Source organism: Coccinella septempunctata, chromosome 7, assembly GCF_907165205.1.
Source record: "Coccinella septempunctata chromosome 7, icCocSept1.1, whole genome shotgun sequence".
In the NCBI taxonomy this organism is placed as follows: domain Eukaryota; kingdom Metazoa; phylum Arthropoda; class Insecta; order Coleoptera; family Coccinellidae; genus Coccinella; species Coccinella septempunctata.
Genome location: NC_058195.1, coordinates 18,413,186 through 18,428,445, shown reverse-complemented (window position 1 = coordinate 18,428,445; position 15,260 = coordinate 18,413,186). Strand labels below are relative to the sequence as shown.

At 36.9% G+C, this 15,260-nt stretch overlaps 1 protein-coding gene across 1 annotated transcript in view; it reads left to right on the top strand.

The window, feature by feature from the left end:
* Positions 1-15,260, top strand: part of LOC123316249 (probable G-protein coupled receptor 158) — a 396,465-nt gene that overhangs the window by 368,475 nt on the left and 12,730 nt on the right. Inside the window, exon 6 of the mRNA XM_044902216.1 lies at positions 11,934-12,002. Within this exon, the coding sequence (XP_044758151.1) occupies positions 11,934-12,002 (69 nt within the window). The remainder of the gene's footprint in view (positions 1-11,933; positions 12,003-15,260) is intronic.

Sequence of the window (15,260 nt, the reverse complement as noted above, 5' to 3'; positions counted from 1 at the left end):
ATTCTATGGTTCTTATTAGAGAGATATCGAAAAATCTGTAACGTCATGCGGTAATAACGTCAAACGTTATTAACGTTACGACGCATGCGTATTTTCAGAATGACGGGCGTTATTAGAGAGATATGGAAGAAGCGTATAACCCGAACGTACGTTAATAACGTCATGCGGTAATGGAATAACGTCTTGCGCTATCTGGCTCAGATTTTAGTCGTATGGAAGATACGAATTTACGTTATTAGCGTAAGCAACAGATGATCGGTAAATGTCAAAGTTTGTTGTCGATAGGTTATTAGGTTATGCATTTTGGGTTGATTTTATGCTGTTTTTGTGAATAACGTGCGTTTATATGGATGTATATCTACAGGAATTTTTGTTTGTGGGGGTGGATTAAACTGTATTGAAAAATACCTGTTCACAGTGATGCTTTCATGATTTTAAAATATGATGAACCTTTAAGTGGCCACTATAGTTACTAAGAAAAAATTGGAATATCATCTGGAGGATATGTAGAGATAACGTAGAATTATTTGTGTACTGCTTTGCTGCCATTAACCTATAAGCCATATATCCAATCTAGATGTTTCTACTTTTATGAGTCTTAATAAAAAAATCTCGAATTGAACCCTTTTATTTCCTATTGAAAACAAGTTACATAGTTCATAATCAACAATATGGGATTGAAATAGGTACTCAACACTAGGATGAAAATTTCTATTTTCATTCGACTCTTCCTTTCATGTGACCCATTAATTGAAGATATACACTTTTACCTTTGGTTATTAGATTATTCTTGAGGAACTCGGTCTCTTCTGTTCTTATAAAAAATTCGATTCAATGTCGATTAAGAGGCCCCTTTTTCATAACATAACCTACTCCTGTCAAAACAAACGGAAAAATAGTAATGCGCAAGGCAAGAAAACAACGTAAATTACGATAACGTTCAACGTTATCCACCCGTAAATAGAGAGTTGAAGTGTGCACAATACGTTAGCCTGAACGTAAACGTTAACGTGAGAAATAACGTCAGATATAACGTTTACGTGTTGTGATGAAATTTGAGTTGAAGTGCTGCCATCATGAAACGTCAGACGTTAAACATAACCTATCAATTTGATTTTGCTTTCGTTCCGCGTGAACTCTCTTTTATCTAATATTGAGCTCCGACAGCTGGAATAACATTTGGAATATTGATGTTTTAATGATTTGTATGCCTAATAAAGAGAATTTTCAGCTTGCAAGTATTTTATTATCAATGAAATGCTCAAGTGTTAGAAACATCAGAATTGCAGTGTAGTTTCAGCCATTTCCTTATGTACTGAATGTAATCTGATAACACAGTAATTTAACTTAATCCTTTTGATAACTTTCAAATCACTGCTGATTTCCTATAATTTTCGGTCATTATGAGAAAATACACAGGAAATGTAAGCAATGACAGTTTGAGGTTATCGAGAATTGCATTTAACAATCAAAATTCGGCCATTCGCAAGTCATCGGTGCTACTCGTTTAACGTTCGGTTAACGTACGTCGATGTTTAAGGTATACGTGGGAGACCGCTAGTTTACGTAGGCCGTAAAGCTGACGCTAACGTTAACGTTAAAAACGGACGAATGAGCATGCGTAGATGTCAATTATAACGTTAACGTTTACGTTCATGGCTGCACTTCAACTCTCTAATTACGGAATGCGGTAACGTTAATACCGCCCGCTATTCTGAAAATGGAAATACGCATGCGTCGTAACGTTATTAGCGCTTGACGTTATTACCGCATGACGTTAAGGATGCTTCCATATATCTCTATTAACGTTACTCCATCTCGTAATTAACGTTGTTTTCTTGCCTTGCGCAGTTCTATTTTGCTCTTTGTTTGGAGAGAAATAGGTTATGTGTTGAAATAGGGGCCTGTAAATTGACATTGAGTAGAATTGATTCGGATTATTATTATTAAAAGAGGATAGTAGTAGAAGAGACGAAATAAGTTTCTCGAAAATAATCTAATAACCAAAGGTGAATGTGTATATCTTGAATTAATGGGTCACATGAAAGGAAGAGTCAAATAAAAATAGAAATTTCCATATAGTGTTTAATTCTGAGTACCTATTTCAATCTCATATTGATGATTATGAATTATGCAGCTTTTTTTCAATAGGAAATAAAAGGGTTCTATTTGAGCTTTTTTTATTAAGACTCATAAAAGTAGAAACATCTAGATTGGACATTGGCTTATGGCCGTGAGACAGTACACAAATCATTCTACGTTATCTCTACACATCCTCCAGAAGATATGATGAAGCTCCAATATTAAATTCCAAAAGCAATTCCATTTTTTGTGGTGACTATAGAGGCCACTTATAAATTTTTGAATTATGAAAGCATCACTATGAAGAGGTATTTATAATACAGTTTAATCAAACTCCACAAACAAAAATTCTTGTGAATATGCATCCATATAAATGCACATAGTCCACAAAAACTGCATAAAATCAACCCAAAAAGCATTAGAAACCTACTTCGACAACAAACTTTGAAATTTACCGATCACCTGTTGCTTACGTTAATAACGTAAATTCGTATCTTCCATACGACTAAAATCTGAGACAGATAGCGCAAGACTTTCCATTACCGCATAACGTTATAAGCAAGCGTACGTCGGCTGTATACGCTTCACCCATATCTCTCTATTTTCACCTCACTTTCGCAGAAGCTCACGAATTGACATGGTAAATATATTATACGAGACGGAACAAATTTCATCCCAGCCAACTGAGCCCTTCTACAAGAAGATTCCTTCCAGTCTCCCCCTAAACGATTGACGTCCATCATCTTTACTTTGAGCCTTCCTACCACCTGGAGATGAATTAAAACGTCAGAATCAATTCGAACGTCCCTCTCCGCAGATTCAAATGACCTGTTAAGCCTAGGAAGTTTCGCTCAAGTTGTCTCCGCAGTGCGAGGGCTCGGCGTAAAATGAAAATAAATTCGGCCTACCGATGATAATTTATGGCTCGACTGCGCCTTTCAGATACGCTTGTCACTTTCCGCCCCATATATTCTCCCATAACGAGGGAGATATCGGGGGAGAAAAAACACGGGCCGGAGACTAGCCAAGGAAGTCGATTCGACAAGGAAGTGAGAATTGAACACTAATTTTATTTATGACCCGAAAATGGGGCATTTTTGTTTGAAAGTTCTCCCGCTTCTTGTGGAAAATTGGAAAGTTAGCACTTCTCAAAATGTGTCAAAATTTGTATCACTGCTCAAAAAGTGAAGTGGATATTCGGGAGAAAACTTTTTGCACTTGAATAAAATTTCAGTAATGCTCTACTGATCCTCTCTATATGGAGAGGCGTAGGTTGGCATATTACACAAGCACAAAATATGCTCTCATGACACTTAATTGCTTAATTAGAAAAAATTGAACGGCTGGGATTATTTCGTTTCAATTTTGTGAGTGGAGATGGTTCGATGGTTCAGATTTACAAAGGGTTATAGGATGGCAACATGAGCCGAGGTATGTGTATGTGATATCACGTAGATAAATATTTACCGAGCCCTTTCATAATGTAACAGTGAAGCAGGCTTGAGATTCGATATTTCGTATTTCAGTTTACTAATCAAAATTCCAGTTCGAATCAAATTGGTAATTCAAATTCATCTCCCGTGCCGAATATCAATTATTCCACTAGAAAATGAATTCTCGTTGTTATTCATATCATTGGTTCAATTAGTTTTTGACTTGATGAAGAGCCAGAGCTACCACTGAATTAATAAATTCTGAATGTGTTTACGCTCTATACGTAATTAGTGTTCCGCAACTCAAGATGTACTCGGGGAACATAGAAATTATTCGGGTGGGTTCGAGTGTCCTCTGTCAACGTCAATTATCAATACTATGTTGTTTTTTACGTGGAACAGCGGAAATTTACGTCAAGCGTCCAATTTTCGCCTTTATTACATTTCGGTGGCGATTAATCAAGTTATCTGTGGAACGCTAAATAATCGCAGGATGGGAACTTGTCCAGACTGATATACTCGATGCGATAACAGGAATTTCATCCGGAAATTTTCATTCATACCGTGGCAATCGTAGTCTCTTCGTCGACAGTACTATAATGGATTGAATTCAGAGAGGTATTTCATTAAATTGTAAATTTTTGATCGTTGCCGAACGACGTAAAGGGACGTAAATCAAATTTTTGAAAGCCCACGGCTAAACAGCGCTTGCTTCAAATCGATTCAGCCGTTAGATGGCTCGGACAGTAGGAAACTGGTGCCGTTTGATGTGCTCAGGTGTCTACGATACGGGAAACAACGAACGGGAAGGAAGTTCTGAATAACGGGGTTCCCTTTGTGTCCAGAAGGATGGGTAGGTTCCGCAATGTTTTACAAAGGTAGTTTGCGTAGATAATAGAGATCGTGGTATTGTTGAGCTCAGTTGCAGAAAAAGGAAACCTGGCTATTTGGAATGTGAAAGCTTGTTCTCTACGAAACTGAATGAGGATGCATTTATCTGATAAACTAGCCTTCACTACCCACCTACATATTCCTCATCCAAGAATAAAATTGTATAATTCTCTATATATAGTAGCGGGAATCCAACGGAAAATAAAATTGATTTATACCTTAAGGTACTCACCGAGAAAGATCAAGATGTAGAGTTTCTTCCATTATCGCTTAAACAAAATTGTCCTAAATGAACGCTATTATTATTCACATTTTTGGTAAATCATTCAATTCAATATTGGGAGTATAAGATTATACTTTGTCCGCTACTTCTGCAAGATTCTGTCTGAAATAATTATTATGCAACAATTTATGACCATTTAATTTAGTTCTGCCTTTCGGTTGCTTTCATCATTTTATAATCCTTGGAGTGTCGCCGGCTTTCAAATCCAAGTTATAAGGAAGAAAATTTATATTGTGTTTTCAAGGGAAGTTTTGACATTACTCAGGCGTTGTTTCGAGTTTTGTGCATTATATTTACGGTTTCATCACAGAACGCCCCAACTATGGAGAGTAGAGAGAAGGAGAACGATCGCCGTACTAAAACTGTGTCTCCAAAAACGGAGAACGTAGGGTAGGAGTCGCTGCGATCGCTACGTTTATCGATAAGGGATGGGGATTTAAGCGTTAATTAATATTTTAGTTTAGGTTATGTGTCATCGTAGTTTTTTCTGATGATTTTTCAAATACGTTTCTTCTAATCTATAATAAATATGAATTTTCTGATTTATATGCAATGAAATACAATTCACATTTTAAAGGGAACTAAGTGATCAGCTTCATCAGTTCATAATAAATGAAGAAATTGATGAATTTCAAAAGAAATCACTGATAAAAAAAAATGATACCTACATAATATATGTTCATCATTGTTCATTGAAAACAGGATATGTAAGTTGGTTTTATGTAATCTTCAAAATTAAATGCATTCGCTGTGAGGAGTAGAACATATCAAGACAACAAGAGGTAGCAATCTCAGATTTATCACTTATGCCAACGAAATTCTTCAAAAATATCCACTTCTGAACCATATAGTTTTATTGGTTAGATATTCTTATTCAAAAAAGTCCACTCCTTACAGGGGATGACAATTTCGATTTCGTGTATAATGAATCCATCATCTTTTTTGATATCTTCATCGCAAAAGTGATCTTGACACACAAATTGATTCTGAGTCGATTCTTGAGGTAAAGTTTTTTTCAATTTTCTCTCATAAATGCACTCGGAAATTTATCTCTTCTCCTTTTCTTTCCGATGCCAAAACACTCTTACACTAGCGCACGCTTCAACATTTCACCATGGTCATATGTTATTCTCTTATCAAAAATCGAAAATAATAATATTATCATCTGTCACCAGGAAGACAGTTCACTCAGCCAACTTCAACTAGTTTGAATCAAAATTTCGTCATCCCGTGATCGCCAGCGCGCCTATTGGCAAAAACATGAACTACCTTATTGATACATATTTTAGGAGACAAAAAATCTATGGTCTCAAAGCAGCGATCGTTCTCCTTCTCTCTACTCTCCATAGCCCCAACTACTAATGTATTGCCCCTATGCGACTGCGCATAGAGGGGACATAAAACTTGGACACTATCACAGAACACAGTAGTGGATGAAACCATATTGTATACCGGTGATACGGGTGTGGAAGATTCAAATGGAAATAAAGGAGTTTCAGTGTTAAATTCGAATGTGCTCGGAGTCTAGTGAAACAGTGGAAGAATCAAACTCTCAGGGAGATACAATATTGAATAAACGGCTGGTCTTGATTAAATGTCAGTTTGTAGTGGGTATTGGTGGTACTGTATAATAATCTATGTAATAAAGAATAGCCTCGGAAACAAGTCGCCGCATGGGATCGTCAGGGCATGTGTGGAGCCGGCGCTGGACATGACAGCATACGGGACGTCGGTGGCAGGATGTTTAGGAAGCGGACTCCTGTTGCGAGAGAAACTACAGCTCCAAACCAGCAACAGCAACCAACGAGTTCAATTCAATTGCTGACTCGAACCGCTGAAGTTGCTGCTCAGGAAATTCAGCCAATGCACTCCCAAGAGGGGTTAGTTAGAATTAGAAAGCGCATGAAGTGGACAATGAATGAAACTAATGTGCGCATATACATATAACACCATCACGGGACTAGGGCAGAACACAAACAACTATAAGAAAAGGCACCATGAAGAAGGCCTACCCAAATCTCAATGTCACTAAACAACGAGTGGCAGACCAGTACCGCGTAATTCTGAGAAATGAACTTATACCAATGGCCCAAATCGACGCAATTGAACAAGAACTTCAGCGTCAGCTAGCAATACAGAACAACATCAGCTCCCCAAATGAAATTCACCTGCCTGGGCAACAACAGCAAGATATCGAAAGTCCAACGCAAGTGAGCCTGAAAACCAGGACGATAGGGAAAAGCTTCGCTAAGAAGTCGACTCTGACATGGGGAGATACGTTGCCGAACTGGAAAGAAAAGATTCTCTTCATCAAATAGCAACTCCCCGACTCAATACATCCAAGAAACTGTCACTCATAATCGACATCTTGAATGAGGACGTTTTACCTGAGCACCTACAGAACGGATATTCATTGGAATATCAAGGGGGGCAAAAAAAAACGAGCAACGATGGTCCAAGATTATACAAATTACACGTGCCACCATGACAGAAAAGACTACAACAGAAAACAGAATGGCTGAGAAGGGACATTGGAAGACTGACGGAGTACTTGAACGGGAATCACGAAAGAAGGGTTGTGAAAGCTACCGAAGAAATCATGGATAGAAACAGGACACATACAGAACGAGAGAAGAAGAATACTACAGCTCACCACTTCCTCGACACTCCAAAGCAGAAGTCAACTTACTCTGTATGCGGGACGCCTGAGGAGATATAAAAACAATAACAGTCGGAAAAGAGACAATAATCAATTCGAAAAGTCAGAAGAAACTTTTTACTAGTCACTTACGCCTGATGGAGAAAATGGAAAGTTACCACCAAAGGAAATCATTCAACAATTCTGGACTGAACAATTATCAACGAAACCTCAGTGCAATGTAAATACCACATGGATTGAAGATGAAAAATCTGAAGCTCTGAAATATAAACCGATGCAGCATGATATGATCACAATTGAAAAAGTACATTCAGCAATCAGAAGACTACACAACTGGAAAACCCAAGGATCTGATAGTTTACCTCAGCAATAAATTATTTCATTGAAAATCCTGAAAAAATACCTTTATTCCTAACACATACCTGTTACCTAAAGACCAAAGGAATACAGAAGACGCAACCAAGTACCGACCAATCACATGCCTTCCAACGATGTATAAAATCACATCGTGCATTTCAAACCGAATTCATAACCATTTTGAAAGGAATAATATCATCGCCATGCAACAGGAAGGATGCACCAAGGACAGCCGAGGATGCAAAGAACAACTAATAATAGATTCAGTTATCTGCAATCAAACGTTCTCTAAGCGAAGGAGTCTTTGCGTGTACATAGACTACAAAAAAGCATTGGATTCCATACCTCACGAATGGCTTTTGACGATCTTGTAGATTTACAAGGTAGATCCCAATATTTTTAAGTTCCTGGAAAACGTAATGTCAACCTGGCGTACTAGTCTTCAAATGAAAGCAGCAGATAGCTTCATTACAACTAGACCTATTCCAATAGGACGCGGAACTTTCCAAGGTTACTCGCTGAGTTCTCTGTGGTTCTGCATGTCCCTAAAATCCTTTTCTTATATATTTAATTCTACGGACTACGGATTCGCCATCAAGAGCGGCAGTAGAACTATGATGAAACTGAATGATCTCATTTACATCGTCGATTTGAAACTCTTTGCATCTAATAAAAAACAAATGCAACAGATGCTGAAAACGGTAGAAGGATTCACAGAAGATATCAAAATGAAGTTTGGAGTGGAAAAATGACGACTTCTTAACGTAACGAGAGGCATAATAGAAGATGGAACATTTAAATTCAAAGAAGGTATAGAAATTGAAGCGTTGAAGGAAAGAGACACTCACAAGTATCTAGGCATAAAACAGGCAAAAAAAATAAGAGCCAGATGATGAGAGAATTAACGGAGGAGTTCACCCGAAGATTGAGAAGGATAATGAGAACATTGAGAACTGGTTTTAACAGCTGATCAAAGCGATTAATACATACGCTTGTTAAGCACTGAGCTTTTCATTCGGTATCATCTCTTGGACCACCACCGATTCAACAGCCATACATAGAAAAATAAGGATGATGCTGACAAAACACAATAAACTCCATTAAAACTACAACAGGACCACTCGGAAACCGTCGAACACTCTGCAGGAAGCAAAATGCAGAAACTGATTGGCAAACCTTTGCATGGAAGGCAACAGAAAGAGAACAACCATGATTAGTTACGTCCACATATCTGCGTCGAACTACTAGTTGACTTCCGGAAGGTTGTTTCCCGAGACAAAAGGCTTCATCCTCGCCATCCAAGATCGGGTAATTCCAACAAGGAACTACGTGAAATATATCGCCAAGGATGTCTCTATATCTGTCTTTATGGCTGTGCGACACATGAAACTATCTAGCATATCATCGGGGGATGTCAGAAGTTCGAGGGCACGGAGTACAAGAATAAACATGATGATAATGCCAAGATTCTTCGCCATGAATTGGCAATAAAATACCAACTTGTAAGGTCAATAAGGTTACCATTCGGATGCTGTATTGGAAAATAATCATCACAAACTCTACTGGGATCGCACGGTGCTCACAGACCGGGAAATTACTCACAACAGACCTGACCTCATATTGTTGAATAAGGATGAGAACAGAGCACTCTTCATCGACGTAGCGATTCCAAATAATAACAATCTTCTAGATAGGTACACTGAAAAAATTTCAAAATACAGAGATCTAGAGGAACAAACCAGGAGACAGTGGAATTCGAAAGATATCAAGACCATCCCTATTGTCATTTCATCTACAGGCCTGATACCGAAGAAACTACCAGAGAACTTGAGGAAACTTCAGTTGGACGAAAATATTTATGGAGTGATGCGGAAAGCGGTACCTACTGCTCCGACAGGAAGTGCAAGTGGATCAGGATTCCAACTGACAAGGAGCCGAGGAACAACCCGAACCCGACCAGTACCACGAGTCCGAAGACCTGGAAAGGGCTCCAACACAGCTCAATCCTTCTGATATCTGAGATATCTGGGATAAGTGAATGTTCCTCTGGCCTCTGGGAGGAGTGTGAAAACCGCAAGGCTAAAGTCAATAAATGATTTGTCTAGATATCAAACCATAAATATAATGAACGAAAAAAAAACACTTGGATTTGAGAGCCAGCTACATTCCAAGGATTGTAAAATGATAGGACACTAGAATTTTGATGGGCCAATGAATTATATCTCATGAATCACAAATAGTTTCTGAATCATAAATAAGCACTGTTCTGAATGTCCTTATTTTCCAAGAAACATCTTCAGGATCTTTTTTTTTGCAATAATAGTATGCAAACAAATATTTGATGCAATACTAGATTTATGTTGATGTATTTTACCATTGTAAACACTTGTCTCTCGACTCACAATATTTCGATGTTTTGTGGGTGTTTGGGAGCATGAGTGGGCCTTATTTCTTTGAATAATGCTTTACTGCACACGTTTGTTTCATAAAAAATGGCAACTATACACTTATTTTGCAAATTTCAAATTTTCCTTGAACCATTCAGTTGAACTTTGAAACAAAATAATTTTGGGTGGAAAAACTTTAACACCCATTTCAAAAGCTGATGAAAGGTGTAATATTTCTCAGTACTAGGGTAAACAGCATTTCGTCTTTTACGATTTTACTAGGTCCCTTTTCCCGAGGAAAGCTCTAGGTGGAAAACTAGATATCGATTGGCTGTAGCTCTGAGCTCAATTGAAAAATTGTCGCTGCAACTGACGGGTAATTAGCTGAATGTAATTTAGCGGTGACTTAGAATATGTCCGAGTTCCAGGGATCGTGTATGTATGAGGGTACTGAAAAAACTGATGTTTTGAAACGTTTCCGAGTCGTATATGGTGTCCGATTGTGTATATGTTAGGGACTTGTCTAATATCCGATGTTCTCAGATGAATTATTCATGACAGACGTTCAGGGTTCTTCGATCCTGTGGCTGTATATTCACTTTGTAGGATTATGTACGAAGAGGAAGAAGATGATTTGAGGCTTTCAATGGTAAAAGCAATGTTCGTGATGTAATTTTTTGAAGGATTACTTAAATAACCCAGATACCGTAAGATATGAAATGAAAATGACAATTCATGAATCGATCCTAAATCATATCTTTTTTTTTTCATATAGGCGTATAAGGTTTTCTAGGCGCTTGTAATTGTAGATTATGCAGAATACTCTTTTCTTCTTCACTACAGCAGTCCAGAAACTCTTTATGATATGAAATATCGGTCATTATCCATGAATAAAAGCATATGAATATCTTAAATGATGCCTAAGTTTATTTGTCTTCTTCAACATACAGTATCTGGTAGTGTATAAAAATGAAATGGATCTAGGTGATGCGGAAATGTTTGAACACATCATATCAATTATGACACCAGATATGTTCAGCATGTAAATATTTGCCCTCACTTATTCACTCACAGTTCAATTTGTTGTATAATTTCTCAATAGATAGTAGGTATTTTCATTGAATTCATCGACAGTACTGATATAAACATATAAAATGACAACCTTTCTTGTTAAAAGTTTCAAAATATTATCAGACAAATTGAAATATTCTTTTTCCATCTCAACAAACTGATTCTATGAAAGACATGAACTGTTGAGAAAATAATCAATGAACCTGAATTGTATTTCCGTATTCAACTCATACTTCGTGAAATCGATATATTTTTCTTTTGTTAAATCAAGAAGGGAAATCATGAGCGTGTTTTGCGTGTTCTTCCATAATACAAAGAGCATTATAGCCCCTTATTGAATAAATCATTAGTGGTAAAACTTTTCGAAACATATATTTCAACTATTATGTGCCCATCAGCGGCATTGTCCTGTGAAGTGGTTAAGATCTATAACTACTTTATCAACGGCTTGAACCTCTTTTTTAAAATAGATATATACACGTTCTCATTTCAAAGCGCTCAAGAAGTTTCTGCGAACTTAACCGCCCAAATTGAGTAAAAACAACGAAAAAAACCCGTTCCTTCGTCTTTTGTTCACCACACCCCATAAAACCTCGAAAATAACAGTTCGAATTACCGTAGGAACGGAGGAGATTTTATCCGCGAGTTATTAACATGTCCAAACATGCTCGGAATTTCTTCGTCTAATTTGCATACATTTGCAGGAAGAGGCAAGCAACTTTGCCACCGGAGGCCAATTCATTTTATCTGATGTATTATTTTAATTCCAGGTTGTAAGAGCCGCCAGTCCGGTGCTACTGCGTGTCATTACCCTGGGGGCATTTTTCATTTATTGTACGGTAAGTGACTGATTTTGATGCGTGGCATGGGAATTCTTTGTGAAGGTCGTTTATAATTAGCCATCTCAGGTTCGAAATGAATACGCTTTAATGATTGAGTAATATTTTCTCCGCCTTCGGTAGCTCGATCAACTTGCCCAACATCAACAGGCTAAGATCGACTAGACGAGCATCCAGTCTAGTTGATGAATTATAATCCATAGCCTCAAAGATTATAGAGTTAGGAAGATAGGAAACAGCCTCATATCGCTAGTACTAAAAAGCGTATACGTTTTGGCCTGTGTTGCACACAATTGACAATCAGGTGGCGCTGAAATCGTGCTCTCAAACTGTTCTATTTCATAATTGAAGGGCGCGAAATTCGAATTCTGTTCCTCAATAAAAGGGCGCGAAATTCGAATTCTATTCCTTTTATTGAATTCGAGTAGACTTGGTCGAAACCAGAAAAAACATCCTGAGCGACAAAACAAAAATAGGCCTCTGTTTTGTGATCAAGATGTTTTTTTCATCTAAACATTGTTGTGAATCAATTAATATCAATGAAATACTGTGTTAGATTTGCTATACTTTTTATTTGAAATATATAGAAAAATTTGACAAAATTGAAGATTGTACATGGTGTATTCAAAGGTCAGGCTTTTTTTTAACGGAAGGTACAATTGGTGAAAATAATTCACCTTTGAAAACATCCTGTACACAAATAATTGAGCTCTGAATATAAGACACAACAGAACATGATGGAATGTTATATATCAAAGGTGTAATTTCTACACAATATATTTTTTTCCAATTAATAGAATCAGTTGAATTTGTAAAACTTTTATCAGAAATTAATATGAACAAATATTCGATACAACATATCTCAAGAATTCTTTTACATATTAGTTACAGAATTTTCAGAACCACAATTAGAAACAAATTTACAGAGGTGTAACCTGTATGTCGGTAAAGATATGTAAGAATAACAAGTCAACTCCGAAATGCAAATAACTTCACTAATAACATGAATTGCATATCAACATAATAATACATATATCCAGCTATAAATGATAAAATTCAGTGATAAATTGAAATACATGTATCTATTCTAATGTATAAAATTGTAGTGTAAGAGCCTTGGAGTACAAGTGCATTTTATTTGGTTTTGAGAAAATCAGATTTAAAGTTAAAAATTATTTCCAAATTCGACCAGTTGGATTCTCTAGTACTTTGTATTGCTCTGTCGTTTTCACTTGAAGTTTTGGACTTACTCTTTTATACCATCCTCAGCTTGTCTCACCACTTACTCATAGACAACGTGGTGATCGCCAAAGTGCAACTCTTCACATAGACTAATTTCATCGTACATCAGAGAACAAATTTCTTTTTTCTGCTCAGTATTTAGGAGATGCAACCTCAAAGAATCTATAATGACTCTATGTATTCCAGGAGAAACTTTTTTACTGCAGTTCACCAAGTCAATGTCGGGACATACTGAAAATCCTATTCACTTCAGAGTACTGAAAATAAAAATCAATCAATATCAGAGTCACATTGTACGAGTTTCAATACTTACGTTCAGATATTTATGGTAAATTCGAAAAACTTATTTTCGGAGAATCATTTGTACTACAGTTTCCACAGTTCCTCACCATACAATAGTTTCCATAAGACATTTTGAGCAAAGATATTTTTCTTTGATTTTGAAGTTTTCACTAAGGAAATACACAAAAAACTCTAATAATAAACGACTAAAATGAACTAAATAAACGACGAGCGGAAAGAGAATCAAAACAAAACGGCCATGTTTCTTCAAATCTTACAAAAGTCAAATTATGTTTCTCCAAATGGCCGTCGAATAAATATTTTAACCATTCTTGGCATCTTAGTACAACAATTGAACCACCAGGTGGCGCTACCGCAATGTCAAAATATTTTATTACTCAACATATTCTCCTATTAATTGGATATATTTATAACAGCGAACCTGCAACGTCTCTAGACCTTTCAAAAAAAATGTTTCTTCTTTAAACCAGACCTCCACAGCTTTTATTACCTCCTCGTTGGAAGAAAATTTACGACCTTTTAAACTTTTTTTCAGTTGAGGAAAGATATGATAGTCGGATGAAGCCCAATCTTGTGAATAAGGGGGGTGTTCTAGTAATTCAAACCCTAAATAACGAATTTTCTGCATGACAACATAAGATTTGTGTACAGGGGCGTTGTCCTGCAAAAACAAAACACCTTTGGATAGCTTTCCGTGTCTTTTCTCTTTAATTTTTTCCCGTAGAGTGGTCAGTAAAGTCGAATAGTAATCTCCGCTTATTGTTCTACCAGAGTGTCGCCATTCCATCGGTTGCTGCTTTGTTTCTGGATCGTTGAAATATACCCAAGCCTCATCCATAGTAACAATTCTGCTTGAGAAGTCTACATCGTTTTCAAATCGAGCACAGATCGAACGCGATGCTTCTATCCTTGCACGATTTTGATCAACATTCAAACATTTGGGGATCCATTTTGCAGCAATTTTTTGTTGAATTTGATTCGATAATGACAAAATATAAATCAAGTTGGAAGTTTGGTCAGTTTTAAAAAAAATATCAAGTTTGCTTTTTTGACATCTGTCAATAATAAAAAATATAAAATGAATGTTGCTGAATAAATAGAGTTACGAACTTGTGAATCTCTTTTATTAAATACAGAGTGAAGCAAATATTAAAATATAACATTTTTCTCATGTCCAAATTGATGTGAACTGTATGATGAACGCGTTCGTATGAAATATTCAGTGCTTCAGGTATCCGTTTTAGACCAATTCGACGGTCTGATAAAATCATGTCATGAACTGCATTGATATTTTCGGGGACTCACACAGAAACTGGCCTTCCCGATCGGTCATCATCTTCAATGGAAAATTTGCCTCTTTTGAAGCTTGCAGTCCAATTTTTCACCAAGGGTATTAAGCATATCTTCGTAAATCTGCTCACCTCTTAACCCTTTTAACACTCCAGTACTCGCGCGTCCGATAGATACATAAGCAATACGTGGAGCCTGGGGTATTGTAGTACCCCGCGCGAGTACTGGAGTGTTAAATACAGGTACTTGATGATGGCTCGATACTCCAATTTTTCGATTTTCACAATTTCGGTGGATATCGTCTTTCTTTTAATTTATTGCATAACTCTGGTTTACTTTTTTGACCTCAAACTTCACACTGACACTTCTAATGAGTTATTGTTCGTTGCTATGGTAACGCAATATTTTTTTATGCATGAACTG